At 39.6% G+C, this 24262-nt stretch overlaps 1 protein-coding gene across 1 annotated transcript in view; it reads left to right on the top strand.

The window, feature by feature from the left end:
- The window catches only part of Megf8 (multiple EGF like domains 8), an 85534-nt gene that overhangs the window by 30099 nt on the left and 31173 nt on the right, over positions 1-24262 (top strand). Inside the window, exons 9-13 of the mRNA XM_071663563.1 lie at positions 6654-7901; positions 8036-8229; positions 16156-16307; positions 22231-22471; positions 22741-22932. Coding sequence (XP_071519664.1) covers positions 6654-7901; positions 8036-8229; positions 16156-16307; positions 22231-22471; positions 22741-22932 — 2027 coding nt within the window. The remainder of the gene's footprint in view (positions 1-6653; positions 7902-8035; positions 8230-16155; positions 16308-22230; positions 22472-22740; positions 22933-24262) is intronic.

Below are 24262 nucleotides of genomic sequence, written 5' to 3'. Positions count from 1 at the left end.
AACAATGTTTTGAATGCATTTATGTCCATTAGTGGCTGTATATTCACCTTAAGGTTGAGATGGTTGATTCAGGAAATGATAAAGTACTTGTATAAGCCGTACTCACAGAAAAATATTACTGTGACACATGCCCTTCCTACCGTGAATTGGTAAAGAAATTTGGTGGATGAGAAAATATGAATTTGGAAGAAGCTTGATCTGACAAGAAATACTGACTGAATGGAGAGCAAATAGTGTAGAATATTCTTTTGAGCAGAAGAGTTTACAGGAATTTGTATACATGAAAAAGAAATTATTTGAAAAGGAAAAAGAGGTGATAACTGACTCCACCAGCTTAAAGTTACACCTCAAGTGAAAAGTCACCTTTGGCAAGGCTCTATCTTTAGGAGTACACTTTTGTCAAAGAACTTTTCGCTCCAAATGTGTCTGTAATTCTCTGCTTCAGGAAGTAGTGCAGCTTTGAGCTGCAGGAGCCTTTAGAAAGGTCCTGGATAACAACAAGACTCTTTCACAGAAATTGGTCATGAGGTGATAACAAACTGAGTTGGGAAGATTGTATAAAAGGAGAATGTCTAGTGTAAATATGAATAAAAGCAAGATTGATATTCAGCTTAACATTACAAAGATACTGGTCAGTTGGGGTGTACATTTGAACAGAGAAAACTTGAAGGAAGTGAAGTGTTTTAGTTACTTGGGAGTAAACATGTCAGTGAATGGAACTTTGGAAGCTGAGGTGAGTCATAGGATGGGTGAGAGGGTAAAGGTTCTGGGAGCATTGAAGTGGGTGTGGAAAGAGAGGTCACTTTCTGGAAGGGTGACAATGGGTATGTTTGAATATATAATAGTCTCACCATTGTTGTATGGACATGAGGCATGAGCAATAGATGAGAATGTATGGAAAGGGGTGAATGTGTTAGAAATGAAATGTTTAAGGACTGTATATGGTGTGAGGAAGGTTGATTTAGGTCAGGTAAGTATGGTTGAGAGAGTTGAAGAGGGTGTGCTGAAGTGGTTAGGACTTAAGAAGAGAATGAGTGAGGATAGATTGATAGTGAGATATATGCAATAAAGATAGATGTGTCAGAAGTGGAGGGGACAAGGAGAAGGGGGAGACTGAATTTGAAGGGAAGGATGAGTGAATAAGATTTTGAGTGCTCTGGGTCTGAACATGCAAGGGGATGGAGGTGAAAGGCCTGCATGGGATGGAGTGAAATGGAGCGAGGTGGTATATAGGGGGTACTTATGTAGCAACGACACCAAATATTCTCTTTATGCAAGCCTGGGGTGATGAAGAACCTCAGTAACTGATGATAGTCAAAGAGCTAGGACATTCCCAAAGGAAGTGCAAGTCCAGCACCCTTCCCACATATTCTATCCACTTTCCCTATCACTCAGTTTGAACATGTATGATGTAATATTTTTTAATGTATTTATGTTATTCATCACCAACACTGTCCCTGTGTATGAAAATTGAGTAGACTGTGAATCCAGGTTGAATAGAAAGAAACATACAGACTCTCCCTGTCCTCACGTCTTATCAGGAGCTGTCAGACATACCAACCACACCCTCTACCCCACACTCAGCAGAGGACCAGGTCTTCACAAAGGTATTTGAATGATTTTCTGAGTTTTTTCTTACTTTTCATTCTACAGTATTTTCTCATACTTTTCATTCTATTATTTCATAAAGGAAATATTTTCTTTATTCTTTTTTGCCCATGTGAATATGGGAATTAAAGCCATTACTGCCATGTAAGGGTTAATCTAAACTCCCTTGCTAGAAAAAGAAAGTTAGATTTAGTAATGAATTTCCTTCACTTTAGGAAAATTTTTCGGAAGCTTCATCCTGTGTGTCCACTCAAGACTCAAAAAAATTCTTGATCTCACAAGAAACTACTTAGAACATTTGAGTTTTCATACAGACTTCTTTAAACCTTTATCAGCAACCATCTTCACAGCTGAATCAGTATGATGATACTCCTTTCACACCCTGAACTGCATGATAGAGCCCAAGATTAAAGAAAAGTGGCATTTACCTCTTCTCTTTTTAAGGAACCTTGCATACATTGAGATTGGTATCAGGAGTCTGTAGCATTCTATGAACAGATTAGTTCAAAGTTATATTTGTTTGGATCACATTTATCTTCGTATATCTTTGTGCATGCCATCTTTAGAAGAGGTTAACCCAGAGCAGGAGCCAAATCATCATTAAGAGAAAGCTTTTGTTGTTTTTGATGTATTTTTTCCTTAATGTGGTTATGCTTGCGGGTGCATATGTGGGAATCGTAGGTTCTGACTTGAAATTTCATTTCTGCACCTTAGGTTAAGCTTGATGATGGTGATCCATTTATTTTTCGTTCCTTTTTTTTTTAGCCACTTTTATTTCTGACAGTGAAAGGCATGAATTGCAGACACCACTTTATAAGTGAATGATGAAAGTGACTAGTTACTTATGCCACCTCACTTCCATTGTAGGCCTAGGCAGTTTACTGTATGGTTGAGAAGTCATTGTGAATGACCATTTGCCAGCCTTATATGATTTATAATGATCATAGATAAATCTTCATGGATACACACTTTTTAAGGGGTAAAACATTTTTGACTCCCCTTCCAAGGGGAGGAGTGTAAGAACTGTAACTAAATAGCTTAGAAAGAAGAGGAGAAAGATATAATCTACACAAGGCAGCAAATTGAAGGTATAAAAGAAAATGTGTTAAACCTGAGAGCTCCTCAACAGGGAACCTACAGAGTTGTAAAGTCTTCAAATGAATTAGATAAAAACATGACAGCTCACCCTGGAAATGGGAAAGATATTTAGTACACTGCCATAAGAGTTAAGAAACATGCATGGAACAACTAAAGAAACATTTAAAAGAAAATGACTTAGTTGAAATCAAGCACAAAAGAACCAAGAATCGATAATTATGTAACACAGGTGGGAGCTGAGAAAAGTCATATACATCAAGCAAGTTGTTCAGTGAGCACTTTTCACTAGCCCCACCATTTTGGCTAAACCTTGTCGTACTAAGTGTGTAGTTAGATACAGCAAATACTCTATAAAACATTTACAGGGATCTGTCTTTGCTACAGAAATGATTTTTCAAACATAAGACCTACATAAGTTTTTTTACCATAAAACCTACATTAATGTATTTTTACCATAAAACCTACATTAATGTATTTTTACCATAAAACCTACATTTCATCTTGTGTATGCTTTCCATTATTGTTACATAGATTGGTCCCTCCTGATATTGCTGTGGTGTAAGAGATTGCCTTATAATACTGATGGTTATTTTTTATGTACATATTTATGTTAGAGAAGAGCATATTGGGCTGTTACATATTCTCAGACTTTGCTCTTCCTCATCCTTTAGATGTAGTTATTATTCCAAGTCAGTTCTCCCTTACCAGTGCTATTGCTTTTCAGCATTTTTGTTCTTTTTCACTGTTTCATTTTGTTTTGTACATATTTTAAGGTAACAGTTTTTTGTTTTACTCACACACACACACACACGTGAGTAAAATTATCACTCCATAACACACAAATAGTAATCATACACACATGCATACACACGCCAGGAAACCAGAGAAAAAAGGCCACATTCGTTCACACTCAGTCTCTGGCTGTCATGTGTAATGCACCGAAACCACAGCTCCCTATCAACATCCAGGCCCCACAGACCTTCCCATGGTTTACCCAAGATGCTTCACATGCCCTGGTTCAGTCCATTGACAGCATGTAGACCCTGGTATACCACATCATTCCAGAACATTCTATTCCTTGCATGCATCTCACCCTCCTGTATGTTCAGGCCCTGATCACTCATAATCTTTTTCACTCCATCCTTCCACCTCCAATTTGGTCTCCCACTTCTAGTTCCCTCCACCTCTGACACATATATCCTCTTTTTCAGATTTTCTTCAATTATTCTCACCATATGCCCAAACCATTTCAACACACCCTCTTCTGCTCTCTCAGCCACACTCTTTTTATTTCCACACACCTCTCATACCCTTTCATTACTTACTCGATCAAACCACCTCACTCCACATATTGTCCTCATACATTTCCTTTCCAGTACATCCACCCTCCTCTGCACAACCCTATCTATAGCCCATGCCCTGCAACCATATAATATTGTTGGAGCTACCATTCCTTCAAACATACCCATTTTTGCTCCGAGATAATGTTCTCTCCTTCCACGCATTCTTCATCACTCCCGGAACCTTTGTTTCCTTCCCCACCCTGTGACTCACTTTTGTTTCCATGGTTCCATCTTCTGCTTAGTCCACTCCCAGATATCTAAAACACTTTACTTCCTCCAATTTTTCTCCATTCAAACTTACCTCCCAGTTAACTTGTCCCTCAACCCAACTGAACCTAATACCTTGCTCTTATTTACATTTACTCTCAAGTTTCTCCATTCACACACTTTACCAAACTCAGTCACCAACTTCTGTAGTTTTTCTCATGAATCAGCCACTAGAGCTGTATCATCAGCAAACAACAACTGACTCACTTCCCAGGCCCTCTCATCTCCAACAGACTGCATACTTGCCCCTCTCTCCAAAACTCTTGCATTTACCTCCCTAACCACCCCTCCCATAAACAAATTAAACAACCCTGGGGATATCACACACCCCTGCTGCAAACCAACATTCACTGGAAACCTGTCACTCCCTTCTCTTCACTAGGAACCAATCACTCTCCTCTTTTCCTACTTGTACACATGCCTCACATCCTTGGTAAAACCTTTCACTGCTCCTAAGAACTTCCCTCCTACACCATATACTCTTAAAACCCTCCACAAAGCATCTCTATCAACCCTACCATATTCCCTCTCCTGATCCATAACTGCTACATACAAATCCATCTGTTTTTCTAAGAATTTCTCATATACATTCTTCAAAGGAAACACCTGATTCACATATCCTCTACCACTTCTGAAACCACAATGCTCCTCCCCAATATGATGCTCTGTACATGCCTTCACCCTCTCAATCAATACCCTCCCATATGATTTCCGAGGAATACTCAACAAACTTATGCCTCTGTGATTTGAACACTTGCCTTTATCCCCTTTGCCTTTGTACAATGGCACAATGCATGCATTCCACCAATCCGTTGGTACTTCACCACAGTCCATATGTACATTAGATATCCTTACCAACCAATCAACATCACAGTCACCCCCTTTTCTAATACATTCCACTGCATTACCATCCACACCTGTCACCTTATCAGATTTCATCTTCTGCAAAGCTTTCACTACCTCTTCTCTCTTTACCAAACCATTCTCCCTGGCCCACTCACTTTGCACGCCACCCTGACCAAAACACCCACCTCCCGCCTTTTTCATGTCACATGCATCTTTTCCATAAGCCATCACTGCTTCCTTAAAGGCACCCCATTTCTCACCCACTCCCCTCATGTCATTTGCTCTCACCTTTTGCCATTCTTCACTCAATCTCCCCTGGTACTTCCTTGCACAAGTCTCCTTTCCAAGCTCACTTACTCTCACCACTCTCTTCTCCCCAGCATTCTCCCTTCTTTTTTGAAAACTTCTACAAATCTTCACCGTCACCTCCACAAGATAGTGATCAGACATCCTACAGCTGTCCCCCTCTCAACACATTAACATCCAAAAGTCTCTCTTTACATGCCAATCAATTAACACGAAATCCGGTAATGCCCTTCGACCATCTTTCTTACTCACAGATATGTATACTTATGTATTTCTCTCTTTTTAAACCAGGTATTCTAAGTGATCAGACATCCCTCCAGCTGCCCCTCTCAGCACATTAACATCCAAAAGGCTCTCTTTTACATGCCTATCAGTTAACACGGAATCCAGTAACACCCTTTGACCATCTTTCCTATTCATACGTATACAAATGTATATCTCTCTTTTTAAACCAGTTATTCTCAACCACTAGTCTTTTTTCAGCACACAAATCCACAAGCTCTTCACCTTTTCCATTTACAACACTGACCACCCCATTACTCACCTTCGCATTTAAATCACCCATCACTGTAACCCAATCTTGTGCATCAAAGCTGCTAACACTTTCACTTAGCTGCTCCCAAAACACTTGCCTCTCATGATATTTCTTCTCATGACCAGGTGCATAGGCACCAATAGTGCACCCATCTCTCTCCATCCACTTTCAGTTTTACCCACATCAATCTAGAATTTACGTTCTTACCTTCTATCACATACTCCCACAACTCCTGCTTCAGTAGTGCTACTCCTTCCTTAGGTCTTGCCCTCTCACCAACTCCTGACTGACTTTACTACTTTCCCAAACCACTCTTCCCCTTTACCCATGAGCTTTCTTTCACTCAGAGCCAGAAGATCCAGGTTTCTTTCCTCAAACATTCTTCCTATCTATCCTTTTTCCTCATCTTGGTTACATCCACACACCTTCAGACACCCCAATCTGAGCCTTCAAGGAGGATGAGCACTCCTTGCTTGACTCCTTCTTCTCTCTCCCTTTTAGAAATTTAAACCATCTCTTTGTCAGTCTCTTCTCTGCTGTGTAACTCAGTTTTTATTTATTCTGTTTCCTTTATTTTCTTTTACCTATGTAAGTATATGAGTTCCATGAAAGTAGTGATTTCTGATTTACAATATCTTATCTGTTTGCAGGCCTCATGTGTGTCCAACTTGGAGTGTGGCTGGTGTCCATCAGATATGAGCTGTTATGAGAGGTCACGTGGAGCCAACTGTACAAATAACCTGCAGACATCTCAGTGCCCGGGAATATGCTCTTCATTACATTCCTGTCAAGCATGTGCTATTCATGGTAGATATGCACGCGGGGGTCCATGTGCCTGGTGTGTCCAGACAGCTAAGTGTCATGAGCGAGATGAACCAAGTGGAGGACGAAGCCGCTGTGGATCTCCTGATGATAATCCCTCACGTCAGGAAGGCTGGTGGGGCCCCCATGGCAATGACTTGGTCTCACCGGAGGATTGCCAACAAAAAGACTTACGACCTGGCATAACTGTTGTGCAGTACCATCATCCAATTGATCTTACTAAACCTGATCATGTTCTTATTGTCAATTCCACACTGCAAAAGCTAGGGGACACCCAGAAGTTCCATGGTGCCCGAGAACCACACATTGGGGGAAGTACAATGGCTCAGTTCATTGGGTTTATTCATCCTTTGGGTGTTCAGCCTGTCAAAGGTGATAAAGATTTGATGTTTATTCAAGCATCTGGTGTGAATGCCTCACTATGGGTCTCTCTTGATGATACTGAAGAAAACTTGGAATTGGTTGCTAGTGTGGTTGGTGAGAAGGAAAGTCGAAAAGCAGCACGGAGACCTGGAGAAGGAATCATCTTTCCAAACCCCTCACGGGGTCATCGGTATCTAAGTAAATTGCAAGTGATCCAGCCAGTGCACTCCTCGCCTAAGAATGGAGTTATGAGTTTAGTTTGGAATGCACATTCCAACACCCGACGTGCCATCACTTTTGAATATCTTGAGCCATATGGCATTGGAGGTGATGCATGTATTGCTCACACCACATGTTTGGCATGTCTTGTAGATTCCAAATGTGGTTGGTGCAGCTTGACATCCTCCTGTGTTGCCAGACGTGATCATTTTACAAATTGTTCTGTTACCATTAACACAGACTCAAAGAATATCCACTTCCTCACATTGGTTCCTGAGCAGTGTGTAACATGTGAACAGTATATCTATTGCAATGATTGTGTTGGATCTGGGCTTTGTGAGTGGTTGCCAGATGAGGCTTCCTGTTCCAGAAAAGGAAAGTTTCCAGGGGCAGTGACAGAGGTTGGTAAATGCCCTGCTGCATGTCATAAACGGAAGTCCTGTGCTACATGCCTCGGGGATCCAGGACGTTGTGCTTGGTGCCAAGAATCAAGTGTAAGTCATTTGAAAATCTCTTCATCTGATTTACATGTCATATTATGTAATGTTAAAGCATTAGTGATCCTTAACTGCAAGAAGAATCTTTATGGTAAAAGATATGTAAATCTGTAAAAATATTTTCCTTACAGGAATGTTTCCTGTTCTCAGTTTACACATCAGTGTATCAGTATGGCTCATGTCGTGTATGGCTGGATGAAGACCACACCAATATGTCTACTGCTGTTCCTTCTACATCCCCTAGCCTTGTTGAGAACACGGAACACATAGGCACAACTTTACCATACCTCTCCACAAGTGCCTCAGTTGAAGCCAGTGTTGCAGGGTAGGTAAATTTGTATTATGATGTAATCATTCTTCCTCTAACAGAACAAAACTAATGAGTGTTTCCTAGTAATGTTAGGAAATTTTTTGAACTGGTTTACTAACATGCTGTGATAATGTCAACTCAAGTTCATTATTAACAAAAAGAAAACCCTTGTGTACAAGAATTTGTGGGCAGGGTAGACATGTCTATATATCTCTCTGATGCCAGTTCCCTCCAGTATCTCCCATCAAGGGATAGCCATAGCAGAAGAGTCTACACTTATCCTTGCCCTTACATGCTTCCCTTGCATACACCATTACAGGCATTCTTCCCCATTTCTCTCTCATTGATACTCTTCAGTTCTATTTCTCCATGTTACAGGTGGTATTCCTTTCACATGAACCCCTTTATAATACTATGATACAGTCTCCTTGTCTCCTTATAAAGTCACAGTCTTGCATTTTTTTCACAGACATTTACTCTCCTAGAAATAAAGAGGTTTTATTCATGCAGTTTTTATTTACAGGACTAGTGTTTTTAATGATCCCACAAAGTGTGATGTAGAAATATTGAAGATATCAGATTAATCCATAGAGGGGCTTTTTTCATCACCTGCCACCACTTTTAACTAATTAAAAAAAAATGTTTGCATAGTAATTGTGTAAATTAATACAAGTCTTTCGTGAAAGTTTGATTGAATTCACATTCATTGTTCCATATATATCATTAGTAATGAAATAATAATTGAAATGCATAAGTTAAGTGCAAACTGAATGTTTAGTGGTAATTCAGCTGGACCAAGATAGTTCATCTATGCAGAATGTCACAACTATTGATTGTTGAGTAATGTCAAAAGTGTTTATGAATGGGCCAGAGTTTCTACATATACTGCAGAGTGTTGCCTCAGCAAATATGCGTAAGGAGAAAGCAGAACCCCTCCTGGTATCATTGGTATCATGTTAACTGTTCTTTTCCTGTACAACCTAGAGTATAGACTAGGGCTAGGTACAAGTGATAGGATGTTGATACAGTGGTGTGTTCTGTGCTGGATGTCATAACATAGAAAGGCCATAATTAGTGCTAGATTTTTCCAAAGATGGCACTCATGAATGATGTTTTAGTAAACAGAAGTAAGAAAGGTGAGAATGCAGAAAGTATTTGAGACAAATAGAAGAAGGCAAAAATTGTTAGGTAGGAAATACCAGTCTTGGAAGGATCTTGTTATGTTTGTGAATGCAACAAATCCACAAGTCATGAATGCGAACATAGAATAGAACTATCATTGTATGAAAGGGAAAATTCTTTCCCTCATGGTGATGCTTTTATGGGTAATGAAGGCAATATGAATTATGTACACTTCATCCTGTTTCTTCTAACGCTGGTGATATATATATATATACATATATATATATATATATATTATCCCTGGGGATAGGGGAGAAAGAATACTTCCCACGTATTCCCTGCGTGTCGTAGAAGGCGACTAAAAGGGAAGGGAGCGGGGGGCTGGAAATCCTCCCCTCTCGTTTTTTTTTTTTTTTTTTTTTTTTTTTTTTTTCCCAAAAGAAGGAACAGAGAAGGGGGCCAGGTGAGGATATTCCCTCAAAGGCCCAGTCCTCTGTTCTTAGCGCTACCTCGCTAATGCGGGAAATGGCGAATAGTATGAAAAAAAAAAATATATATATATATATATATATATATATATATATACAGTCCTCTGTTCTTAACGCTACCTCGCTATCGCGGGAAATAGCGAATAGTATGAAAAAAAAAAATATATATATATATATATATATATATATATATATATATATATATATTATGAAGAGGTAGTAAAAGCTTTGCGGAAGTTGAAAGCCGGCAAGGCAGCAGGTTTGGATGGTATTGCAGTGGAATTTATTAAAAAAGGGGGTGACTGTATTGTTGACTGGTTGGTAAGGTTATTTAATGTATGTATGACTCATGGTGAGGTGCCTGAGGATTGGCGGAATGCGTGCATAGTGCCATTGTACAAAGGCAAAGGGGATAAGAGTGAGTGCTCAAATTACAGAGGTATAAGTTTGTTGAGTATTCCTGGTAAATTATATGGGAGGGTATTGATTGAGAGGGTGAAGGCATGTACAGAGCATCCGATTGGGGAAGAGCAGTGCGGTTTCAGAAGTGGTAGAGGATGTGTGGATCAGGTGTTTGCTTTGAAGAATGTATGTGAGAAATACTTAGAAAAGCAAATGGATTTGTATGTAGCATTTATGGATCTGGAGAAGGCATATGATAGAGTTGATAGAGATGCTCTGTGGAAGGTATTAAGAATATATGGTGTGGGAGGCAAGTTGTTAGAAGCAGTGAAAAGTTTTTATCGAGGATGTAAGGCATGTGTACGTGTAGGAAGAGAGGAAAGTGATTGGTTCTCAGTGAATGTAGGTTTGCGGCAGGGGTGTGTGATGTCTCCATGGTTGTTTAATTTGTTTATGGATGGGGTTGTTAGGGAGGTAAATGCAAGAGTTTTGGAAAGAGGGGCAAGTATGAAGTCTGTTGGGGATGAGAGAGCTTGGGAAGTGAGTCAGTTGTTGTTCGCTGATGATACAGCACTGGTGGCTGATTCATGTGAGAAACTGCAGAAGCTGGTGACTGAGTTTGGTAAAGTGTGTGGAAGAAGAAAGTTAAGAGTAAATGTGAATAAGAGCAAGGTTATTAGGTACAGTAGGGTTGAGGGTCAAGTCAATTGGGAGGTGAGTTTGAATGGAGAAAAACTGGAGGAAGTGAAGTGTTTTAGATATCTGGGAGTGGATCTGTCAGCGGATGGAACCATGGAAGCGGAAGTGGATCATAGGGTGGGGGAGGGGGCGAAAATTTTGGGAGCCTTGAAAAATGTGTGGAAGTCGAGAACATTATCTCGGAAAGCAAAAATGGGTATGTTTGAAGGAATAGTGGTTCCAACAATGTTGTATGGTTGCGAGGCGTGGGCTATGGATAGAGTTGTGCGCAGGAGGATGGATGTGCTGGAAATGAGATGTTTGAGGACAATGTGTGGTGTGAGGTGGTTTGATCGAGTAAGTAACGTAAGGGTAAGAGAGATGTGTGGAAATAAAAAGAGCGTGGTTGGGAGAGCAGAAGAGGGTGTTTTGAAATGGTTTGGGCACATGGAGAGAATGAGTGAGGAGAGATTGACCAAGAGGATATATGTGTCGGAGGTGGAGGGAACGAGGAGAAGAGGGAGACCAAATTGGAGGTGGAAAGATGGAGTGAAAAAGATTTTGTGTGATCGGGGCCTGAACATGCAGGAGGGTGAAAGGAGGGCAAGGAATAGAGTGAATTGGAGCGATGTGGTATACAGGGGTTGACGTGCTGTCAGTGGATTGAATCAAGGCATGTGAAGCGTCTGGGGTAAACCATGGAAAGCTGTGTAGGTATGTATATTTGCGTGTGTTGACGTGTGTATGTACATGTGTATGGGGGGGGGTTGGGCCATTTCTTTCGTCTGTTTCCTTGCGCTACCTCGCAAACGCGGGAGACAGCGACAAAGTATAAAAAAAAAAAAAAAAAAAAAAAAAAATATATATATTATCTCTGGGGATAGGGGAGAAAGAATACTTCCCACGTATTCCCTGCGTGTCGTAGAAGGCGACTAAAAGGGGAGGGAGCGGGGGGCTGGAAATCCTCCCTTCTCATTATTTTTTTTTTAATTTTCCAAAAGAAGGAACAGAGAAGGGGGCCAGGTGAGGATATTCCCTCAAGGGCCCAGTTCTCTGTTCTTAACGCTACCTCGCTAACGCGGGAAATGGTGAATAGTTTGAAAGAAATATATATATATATATATATATTTATTTTGGGTAGAGTTGGATAGAGTTGTGTGCAGGAGGGTGGATGTGCTGGAAATGAGATGTTTGAGGACAATATGTGGCGTGAGGTGGTTTGATCGAGTAAGTAATGTAAGGGTGAGAGAGATGTGTGGAAATAAAAAGAGTGTGGTTGAGAGAGCAGAAGAGGGTGTTTTGAAATGGATTGGTCAATGGAGAGAATGAGTGGGGAAAGATTGACCAAGAGGATATATATGTCAGAGGTGGAGGGAACGAGGAGGAGTGGGAGACCAAATTGGAGGTGGAAAGATGGAGTGAAAAAGATTTTGAGTGATCGGGGCCTGAACATGCAGGAGGGTGAAAGGCGTGCAAGGAATAGAGTGAATTGGAACGATGTGGTATACCGGGGTCGACGTGCTGTCAGTGGATTGAACCAGGGCATGTGAAGCGTCTGGGGTAAACCATGCAAAGTGTGTGGGGCCTGGATGTGGAAAGGGAGCTGTGGTTTCGGTGCATTATTACATGACAGCTAGAGACTGAGTGTGAACGAATGGGGCCTTTGGTGTTTTTCCTAGCACTACCTCACACACATGAGGGGGGAGGGGGTTGTTATTCCATGTGTGGCGAGGTGGTGATGGGAACAAATAAAGGCAGACAGTATGAATTATGTACATGTGTATATATGTATAAGTCTGTGTGTGTAATATATATGTGTACATTGAGATGTATAGGTATGTATATTGTGCGTGTGTGGACATGTATGTATATACATGTGTATGTGGGCGGGTTGGGCCATTCTTTCGTCTGTTTCCTTGCGCTACCTCGCTAACGCAGGAGACAGCGATAAAGCAAATAAATGAATAAATATTTATTTTATTTTATTTATTTTGCTTTGTCGCTGTCTCCTGCATTTGCTAGGTAGCGCAAGGAAACAGACGAAAGAAATGGCCCAACCCACCCCCATACACAATGTATATACATACACGTCCACACACGCAAATATACATACCTATACATCTCAATGTGCACATATATATACACACACAGACACATACATACATACCCATGCACACAATTCACACTGTCTGCCTTTATTCATTCCCATCGCCACATCGCCACACATATATATATATATATATCCCTGGGGATAGGGGAGAAAGAATACTTCCCACGTATTCCCTGCGTGTCGTAGAAGGCGACTAAAAGGGAAGGGAGCGGGGGGCTGGAAATCCTCCCCTCTGGGTTTTTTTTAATTCTCGAAAAGAAGGAACAGAGAAGGGGGCCAGGTGAGGATATTCCCTCAAAGGCCCAGTCCTCTGTTCTTAACGCTACCTTGCTATTGCGGGAAATGGCGAATAGTATGAATAATGAAAATAGAATTTTTTTTTTTTTTTCTGTCTCCCGCGTTTGCAAGGTAGTGCAAGGAAACAGACGAAAGACATGGCCCAACCCATCCCCATACACATGTATATACATACACGTCCACACACGCAAATATACATACCTACACAGCTTTCCATGGTTCACCCCAGACGCTTCACATGCTCTGATTCAATCCACTGACAGCACGTCAACCCCGGTATACCACATCAATCCAATTCACTCTATTCCTTGCCCTCCTTTCACCCTCCTGCATGTTCAGGCCCTGATCACACAAAATCTTTTTCACTCCATCTTTCCACCTCCAATTTGGTCTCCCACTTCTCCTCGTTCCCTCCACCTCCGACACATATATCCTCTTGGTCAATCTTTCCTCACTCATTCTCTCCATGTGCCCAAACCATTTCAAAACACCCTCTTCTGCTCTCTCAACCATGCTCTTTTTATTTCCACACATCTCTCTTACCCTTACGTTACTTACTCGATCAAACCACCTCACACCACACATTGTCCTCAAACATCTCATTTCCAGCACATCCACCCTCCTGCGCACAACTCTATCCATAGCCCACGCCTCGCAACCATACAACATCGTTGGAACCACTATTCCTTCAAACATACCCATTTTTGCTTTCCGAGATAATGTTCTCGACTTCCACACATTCTTCAATGCTCCCAGGATTTTCGCCCCCTCCCCCACCCTATGATCCACTTCCGCTTCCATGGTTCCATCCGCTGCCAGATCCACTCCCAGATATCTAAAACACTTTACTTCCTCCAGTTTTTCTCCATTCAAACTTACCTCCCAATTGACTTGACCCTCAACCCTACTGTACCTAATAACCTTGCTCTTATTCACATTTACTCTTAACTTTCTTCTTTCACACACTTTACCAAACTCAGTCACCAGCTTCTGCAGTTTCTCACATGAATCAGCCACCAGTGCTGTATCATCAGCGAACAACAACTGACTCACTTCCCAAGCTATCTCATCCACAACAGACTTCATACTTGCCTCTCTTTCCAAAACTCTTGCATTCACCTCCCTAACAACCCTATCCATAAACAAGTTAAACAACCATGGAGACATCACACACCCCTGCCACAAACCTACATTCACTGAGAACCAATCACTTTCCTCTCTTCCTACACGTACACATGCCTTACATCCTTGATAAAAACTTTTCACTGCTTCTAACAACTGATATATATATATATATATATATATATATATATATATATATATATATATATATATATATATATATATAGATATATATATATATATATCAGCCACAACTAAGCAAGAAGACTCTACTTTAATGTTTAAGTGCTGTATGTGTGGAAGTTTCCTCTATGTATATTTATAAGGATTTCATGCCTATATTCATATTCCACCATGTGAAATAAAGGATACTTGCAATGACTTCAAAGTTTTTGAAGGAATGATAAACTATAAGCAATAGTATTGATTAATTTCATTAAACTGTTAACAACGATAAGTGCATACTGTTTAGGTACTTAGAGCACTTGATTGCTTAACTTGAGGTTGAGGACTTGAGTCCAGTTCATTCTTTCTCCATAAGCTATACATCAGTTGACTCTGCTGTAAGTTGGTACTTGACTCATGTGACTGAGGAATCAGAGGAGCTCAACATATTGCCAGCCACATTACTTGTTTGCGAACATTAGGCAGAGAAGCTCAGGCTATAACTACACCAGCGAAATGTTGTGTTACTATATGGACTTATGATTAAAAAGTGAGAAGTGATGTAGTGAAGATGAGCAGGAAGGATATTTATAAGAATATTAATGGATGTACCTGAATTTATCTTTTAGAATAGTGAATGTGAAACTGGTAGGAAACAAGAGGGTGCACAATAACTAAAAGCATGTATAACCTTCAATATGGAAGGGTTTTTGTATGTGCTTAATTTCTAGGTAGTGTGCTGAAAAGTTAGTAGTGGAAAGTTTTCTTGATAGCGTTTGTCTGAATTGGTGTAGGATCATCCTAATGAAATAAAGTGCTGTGGTATGTCACCACGTTTCATTATTTTTGTAGACGTTGTATGTGACATTGTGGATAGCATAGGGAGAAGAATAGATTTGAACAACAAAAGTGGTGATAGTTGATGCTGATGTTGTATGATAATGGGAGAGTTGATTGAGAGCCTGACCATGCAGAGAGTTGAACTTCTTTCTGGTGTAAGAAAGAAAACTTAATTCCAATCCATACTAAAAGAGGGTTTATTCATTTTTAGAACTTTTCAAAATGCAAGGTTTGATAGAATGTAGAGAGAATGAAAAGGATATAGAATTGATTGTTTATAGTACTTTTTGGATTGGTGTTGTCATTTTAGTGTAAACATTGAAAAGAGGTGTTCAAATGAATGTTGGAATTGAGGAAGTAAAGGGAGATATTTTAAAAGGAGTATTCTCTGTTTTGAAAGGAGTATTTATTATGATGCAACACAGTGTCTTAGGCTTGTTGGTTATGAAGTACAAATGGATGTAATAGTGTTTCAGAAAGAATGTTTAAATGAGGAATGAATATGAGACAGAATAAAGATACTGTGGAAGGCAAGAGTGAGGAAGAACTTTCAAAGGAGCTTAATTTTCAAAGAATGTATGCCCTACATACAGGGGACATCAATATAAGCCATTCTTTTATGATACACAAAATAGTGAACTTGTATGATTTTGAATTGTACTTACTTTGCATCCTTAGATGTTTGAAGAACAGTGTTGTTCACCATTTACTTTTCAGAATACTTGTGGATACTTCCGAATGTCATATTTGTGAAAATCTGCAGTCCTGTGATGTTTGCCTGGAGTCTTTGAACTGTGGTTGGTGTTACAGCATATTTAATCCTACAATTGGTCTGTGTACTGCAGGGGATTTTTCACAGCCTGACAGAGGTAACTGCTTATTGATTGTTTCAAATATTTATTCTTTGGATTCTGTCTTTTTACAACCTGTTTGTCATTTGCTACACAGCAAGGTAGTCAGTTTCCATAGAACTTCAAAACACGTGGATATTTTGACTTTTATTATGACCTTTAGACTGAACCCAGTGAGCTTCAAAGAGAGCATTTGCTCTCAGTTGGGTGGCTAAAAGTATGATTTTACCTTCTATATAAAGTGTATATGCCGAGATTTCAACCTCTTTGACCGCTATAATGTCTTTGAGCTGGCTAATGCTCGTTCATAGAGACCCAACAGCCATATGGCAACACACCCAAACCAATGATATTGTAAGCTCTTAGATGTGTCTTTAGTATGTCATGGGCTAGCAAGGTTACTCAAGTGTTCCATAAAGTTCATCTCTGCTACACCTTACTAAAACTACTTTGCTTGTTTCACTGCTTTGTTGTTTTCCATGTCAGTCATAAACATAGTGACCTGGGAAGGTGAAAGAAGTCCTATGCCCACACAAGTCATAGGTAGTATCAAATCAGTCCCAAACACCAGTGGCATTTACTTCTCTGAACTTGTACAGTACACATGGAATAGATGTAAACAATATACCTTTTGGCAGGCCTGGGTTTCAAATTCCCAGGCACATATCAGGCACATTTGAAGCAGCCAGGGTAAACCACAGAAAGTTGTGTGGGACCTAGATGTGAATAGAGGGCTGTGGATTTCTTGCATTACGCATGATAGCTAGAGAATGGATATAAGAAAATGAGGCCTTTCTTCATCTGTTCCTGGTGCTTCCTTGCTAATGCGGGAAACAGTAATCAAGTATGAAAGAAAAATTATATATATTCTTTCTTTCATACTTGCCTGCCATTTCCTGCATTAATGAGGTAGCACCAAGAACAGACAAAGAAAGGTCACATCCACTCACATCCATTCTGTAGCTGTTATGTGCAATACATCAAAGCCACTGTTTCCAATCCTCAAACAGGTACCACAGACCTTTCCATGGGTTCCCCTGGCTATTTCACATGCCCTGGTTCAGTCCACTGACAGCACATTGCCCCCTGTATACCACATTCTTCCAGTTCACTTTGTCCCACGCAAGCCTTGCACCCCCAGCATGTTCAGGTCTAATCGCTCAGTATCTTTTTCATTCTGTTCTTCCATCTCCAATTTGACCCACCTCCTCCTTGTCCCTCTGCATCTGACACACATATCCTCTATGTCAACCTCTCCTCACTCATTCCCTCCATATGTCTAAACTATTGCAGCACACCCTCTTCAGCTCTCTCAGCCACACTCTTCTTATAACCACACCTCTCTCTTACCTTTTTATTACTTACTCAGTCAAACTTCCTCACACCACAATTGTCCTCAAACATTTTATTTCAGTACAATCACCATCCTTGACTCCCTCATCTATAGCCCATGCCTCACATCCATACACTGCCACTGGGACTATTATACCTTCAAACATACCCATTTTTGACCTTAAATACAGTGACCGCTCCACACATCCATCAGTGTGCTTAGGACTTTAGCCCCCCCTCTTCCACCTTGTTTATTGATCTTATCAGCTTTCGGGATTTCATTCTCTGCCATATACTCCCAGGTATTTACAAGACTTCACTGCCTCCCAACTTATATCCATTTAAACTCATGTTTCAAATACTTCTCTCTTCATTGCTAAAGCTAATAACTATGCTTTTACTGACATTTCCTTTTAACTTTCTTGACACACACACTCCCAAATTTATACACTATCTTCTGTAGTATCTCACTCGAATCTACTACCAGTGCTGTGTCATCACCAAAGAAGTGGCTCATTTCCCAGGCCCCCAACCCCTGACAGACTGTATACCAGCTCCTCTCTCGAAGACCCCTGGCATTAACCTCCCTCTCCATGCCGTCCATTAACAAATTAAAACAGCCATAGTGACATCATACACCCTTGCTACAGACCCATCTTCACCTGGAATCACTCACCCTCCTCTCCTATTCTTACACACACCATATTCTCTTGATAGATAATCGTCATTCCTTCAATTAGCTTTCCTACCACACTTTATATTAACAACACCTTCAACGGGGCATTTCTGTCAACCCTGTCATACACTTTCTCCAGATCCATAAATGCCACATACAGGTCCTTTTCAGTCTCTAAGTATTTCTCACGCATTCCTTAAAGCAAACACTTGATCCACATATTCTTTCATTCACTGTTTCCCACATTAGTGGAGTAGTGCCAGGAACAGATGAAGAAATAGTCTTATTCACTATCCCAGTCCAGTCCCTAGGGATAGGAAAAAAGAATGCTTCTTATATATCTCTTGTGTGTCATAGAAGACAACTAAGAGGGAGGGGAATTGGGGGTCTGGAATGCCCCCAACTGTGTTCATAGTTTCTGAAAGAGGGAACTGAGAAAGGAACCAAATGAGGATTTTTCCTCTTAAGGCTTGATCATCTTGTTTCTGAAGCTGCTTCACCCCATGTAGGTAATGGTGAACAACTGAAAAAGACCAAAATTGTTGTAATATTTTGCAGTTAGTTTACATTTTGGCACCTATATCCAGTTCTTCAGTATTTCTCCCATACTTGCTATCATCTGATAGATCATCTGGATTGCTTGATCCCCTATTAGGACGAAGGATATATTGCTCGATTTCATCTACTCTGATATCCTCTTGATTCTATGCAGGATTAACTGATGAACATAGGCATTTTGTATTAGGAGTCCTTAGACATCTTACACCACCACCATTGATCATATGAAATTAGATTTTTGGCATGAAAGCTAGAATCATTGGAATGAAAGTAGATAGCATGTCAGTCCCATATAGATTTTATCCAAGGAAAAATGAGATATTTAAACTCTTGGTTGCCCTTTTCAGCAAGTCACTTGCTATGGGATGTGTTTCAAAGGAATGAAATTTGCCATTGTGATATTAAGATTTAAAAAAAAGTAATAAATCACTGCTGGATATTGTCATCCCAATTAGCTAAACGTCTGTAGCTGGTAATCTGATGGAAGTCATCATTCGGGGTAAGATTGTAGACCATCTAGAGGACCACCACGTAGTAAACTATCTGTAACTTATCAAATGTGCTTGATTTCTTTTATGAAGAAATCAACATGTATGTGGAAGTAAAGCAGTTGATGTCATTTATTCAGGTTTTCAAAAAGGTTTCGATAAAGTTCTGCATCAAAGAGTCCCAGTAAAAGTTGAAGTCTCATGGTATAGTTGTTGTACTTTGATGGTTAGGAAATTGGCTGACAGGCTGTAAAAAAGAGTGGTTATTAATGGTCAACTTCTGAGTGGTAAGGTGTAACAGGTGGTGGGCTACAGTGATCAGCTGTGGGACCAGTTCCCTGGCTCACACATATTGATGTTACTGGTAATTGGTTGCATTGTAAGGTATTGAAATTCACAGATGATAATAAGTTGGGAAATAAATCTACAACAGAAATTGAATGGTCTGCAGCTTCAAACTGATTTCGACAAACTGTTGGACTGGGCTTACAGGTGGCAGTTGAATTTCAGTATTGATAGGTGCAAAGCTTTATTTATTTGTAGTAAATATAATAAGGCAAGATACAGTATGAATTTTCTTGGGCTACTAAAGGTAATTGAGGAAAAGGACTTTGAGGTAATAATCTCTGGTGGCCTAATGCCAAGTAAGCATTGCACAAAAACAGTGGAAAGGGCAAACAGGTGAACAAAATTTTTGGATTTATTGTTAGGGTTTTCAGATTTAAGTCTAGGGAAATTATTCTCACTCTTTACAATTCATTATTGTATCCCATATTGAATATTGTTTTGTGACCCTACTTGAGAAAAGATATAGAATGGAAACAGTACAGAGGCAAGCAACCAAGATGATTCCCGGCCTGAGAAATGTATCCTTTGAGAACCAGTTAAACAAATTGGATTTTATAGCTTAGAAAGGAGAAGGTGAAGAGGTGATCTAATGCAAGCATTTGAAAATCATTAAAGGCTCCATAATCTCACTCAAATGGGCTACTTCAGGTTAGATTCATCTGATTTCACTGGTAGTAATGCATATAAACTTACTGGCAAATGTTTTACCTTGAATGTGGTGAAGTACTTTTTTTAACAGGACTTGTAACATATGGAATTATTTACCAATTAGTAGTTTAAAGCAGTATCATACATATATTTAAGCATAGACTAAATATTTTGCTTCATATCCGTGACAGATGCTATTTGTGCTATACTACTCTTACCACAATCCATGAGTTTCTGTTCTCTTTCACATTACAAACAGCCTCGTTAGGACCTAGTGGTGTGTTGCTGTTTAAATTAATTTGTATTCATTTGTATACATGAGGTCCCCTTCACTGGGCAATGTAGATTAATGTGATGTTCAGTGAATGGGTTAATTTTGATGTAATCCACTTCTTTCTTACTTCCTCCAACATTAATTTTTCACCGACCAATTTCTTGTTTTATCCATTGAATACTAATCTTGAATATTCTGCGCTCTTTTAAACCTTCAATCAATTGGACATTATACATTTCCCCGATATATATCTGTCCCAAAAATTTCATATCAATCTCTCTGCAGCTTAACTTAACAGTCTCCTACATACCTATATTTCAATATCCCTGGGTCATTGTTCCTCTGCATAGGTCATTACTCTCTTTTTCTAGCTATCAGGTCCAAAATTTGCCCCTGATCTTTGCCCTCTATTGTCAGCACTCGTATCTCTGTGTTAACGGCATTTTTCTTTTGTTGGGTTTATCTCTATGACATATCCAGGAAGACCCTTTAAACATTTTCTCTGACGCTTCTCTTTGATTGGCATTTCTTTTCTTTGGTAGCTTTCTTTCTGAATTCCATTCAGTTGATATGCTTTCATCATTGTGCCCTTTGAGTATATATCTCAGCTCCCTAATTTCTTCATTCTGATGACATTTTTCAGGATCTTGGGACTTTATTATTCTGATTCTGTTTTTCCATAACTTGTTATAATTTCCGAGCCACATGGTCCTGGATGAATCATCATTGAACCCTCTCATTGCTATGGACATAAAAGAATGCCATAAACATCAATCTGCAAACTTAATATCCTGCCTGAAAGTTGGATTCTGTGTACAGTTTTGGCTCTAATATTCACTACAGATGGCAGTCCAAATAAAGGATGAATTATAGGAGCTGCCTGGTGGTCTCATTAACTTGCTAGTGACTACAGTGTGGGGCTGCATGCCATTTTGAGGGACTTATTGTGTCTTTGGCTTTCACCACTGCCCATAGCACCCACCATTTTGTCCCCATCGCCTTTACGTAGGATTTGCCAATCTGGTGAATTGTGTTTTCCCGAACTACAAATGCATGACTCTTAATCCTTAAGAAAGAAATGTCCTAGTAGTTTTAAAGGATGTAGTCATGTAAATAAAAATGTTTTGAAAAGTGTGCAAATGTAATTTTTTAACTGGAATTTGACAGCCAGTAGGTATTTTTTTTTCCTTAAATTAGGAATAATTATGTCATACTTCTTTTGAAAAAAAGAAAGAAGAATTTTAGTGCATATTTTTTAAATTGAAAAAATTTACTTTGTTATTGCTTGTGCACTGTGGAGTCTGAAAATAATCACTGTGCATCAAAAGGTTTTATTAATTTTGGATTCTTTCTTCATCCTTTGTGAAAACTTCAGTCCCCATCATCCAGCATCTTTCTAGCAGATCAATGGTCATGGTTATTTATCCTGCCAGACCCCATTTTGCTGATTTAGAATTCTTACTGCTTGGCTTTGAACTTATTCCAAATTAACTCTTGATTTTTATTTTCAATCTAAAGCTGATTAATAACCCAGCCCCATATTTTCAGCAGCATCTCTGTTTGCTCACATAAGCTTCAGGATTTTAAAACTTGTGAATATATATTATATCATTGCAGGTGACTGTGCCAGCCTCATTAAGCTTCTTCTACAAGGTGCCCATGACAATGTATCTGCTGTGGTTGACCTACAGATCTCAGAAACTAATTGGGCTTATGATTCCTGTCCAGATGTAGATGAATGTAAATTGTCTCTTCATGACTGTCATTCCAATGCTACTTGTTCCAATACACACCCAGGCTTCAACTGCACCTGTAACAGAGGTTTCCATGGAAATGGACATGATACTTGTGAGAGAACGTAAGTATGAATAAGAATTATCTTTTTAATAGTTTTGTGTGTGTGTGTGTGTGTGTGTGTGTGTGTGTGTGTGTGTGTGTTTTTAGAGACTAAAATAATATTGTCTTATTTAACAGTGAAGTGGCTTGCTTGCATGTTTCCAGTTTACAGGGAATGCATTCTGCCTTTTTTTTTTATTTTAACTTTTCAGACATTTATGATTATGAGAATTTTCATTCATTTTTGTTTATGTACATATGTATATGTATATATGTGTATATATATTTCAGATGCTATGAAACATGTGTTCATGGATACTGCTCTGGCCATCCAGATTATAAGTGCATCTGTACTCTTGGTTGGATGGGGCCAGATTGTACCACAAACTGTGGATGCCATAACCATTCTACCTGTCATAAGGGTATAGGTATTTGTGACAAGTGCAAACATTTGACAGATGGAGAATTTTGCCATTTGTGTCAGTAAGTATGTTCATTGTGTAAGTTCATTTGACCCTCAGAAATAAACTGATTTTTCTTATGATTTGTTTTCAGTAACTTCAGTGATTCTACCTATGAATATCATAATGTATCATAAACCTGACAAACTTTCATCAGCTTATAGAGTTTCTCTCTGAAACTTTATGCAGCACATAACAGCTGATTCATCACCCATACCCCTCTGACCCACCTTGGGCATAATGTAGACCTGTTCCTCATTCCAAGATACATTCACCTCCCTCTCTACCCCATCCTTAACTTATTCACTTTGGGTTTTTAGAACATAAGCACCTAAAATATCTTACATTGACTGGGCACTGTGGCTGTAGCAGCATGTACTTAAATTTCATGCCAGAGAGATTTTTAGAAAAATGGTGACTATTGAGGTATAGCAACATGAAATCATGCCAGATAATGCACCAACTGATTTTGATTATATGGGTCGTTAGCCATCAAAATGTCAGGGGAGAGCGCACATTACTAAGTGCCAGACCATCTCCGGTCCCTGCTGTCTCTTAAGATGTGTGTAAGCATATGTGATTGAAAGTAACTGTGAGTAAAAGTGATGTAATGATGTTTAAAAGGAAAGAGAGTGAAAATATAGATTTTCCAAAAACCTTATAGAATGAAAGAAGAAAGTGTACTAAACTTGTGTAATAGCTTTTGGGGGAGAAAGACTGGGGTTATGGAAGGAGAGATATGGGACCCTTAATAGAATAATGAAAGGTAGATGTGTAAATATGAAAGTGATGAAAGGGTTAAGGAACAGCATAACCCTCCTAACCCTGACCTATGCAGCCGAAAGATGGACATGGTACGAGTCATAGAGGTCAAGAATCCAGGCTATGGGAACAAGCCATTTGAGAGGTATGACTAGATGGAATGAAGAAAGAAATGAAGGGGGTGTATGGGAGATGTGTTATGGCAGGGAATGCAAAGGGAATGAATTGTGGAGTGGTAGAGTAGGTGATACATATTACATTGAAGTGGGTTGAACACATGAAAAGAATACAGGATGGGGTGTTTACAAGTAGAGTGTACAAATGTTTAATGAAATAGGAAGACCCCCTGTGACAGAGAAATAGAGTAGAAGAGATCTGGGGGTAGAGAAATGATGGAAGAATGCATGGAATGGTGTAAGCGAGGGAGGCACATAAGGGAGGGATAAGTGGAGACTTTTGCCATGTCTGCCTCCTTGATAGAAATTCCCGGAGGAAACAGGCACCTGATATGTAGATAGATTGATAGACTGAAAAATTCCCGGAGGAAACAGGCACCTGATATGTAGATAGATTGATAGACTGTGGCATTA

Source organism: Panulirus ornatus, chromosome 7, assembly GCF_036320965.1.
Source record: "Panulirus ornatus isolate Po-2019 chromosome 7, ASM3632096v1, whole genome shotgun sequence".
NCBI lineage: Eukaryota > Metazoa > Arthropoda > Malacostraca > Decapoda > Palinuridae > Panulirus > Panulirus ornatus.
Note: the sequence above shows the minus strand (reverse complement) of the source record. Positions and strands in the feature narration are given on the sequence as shown.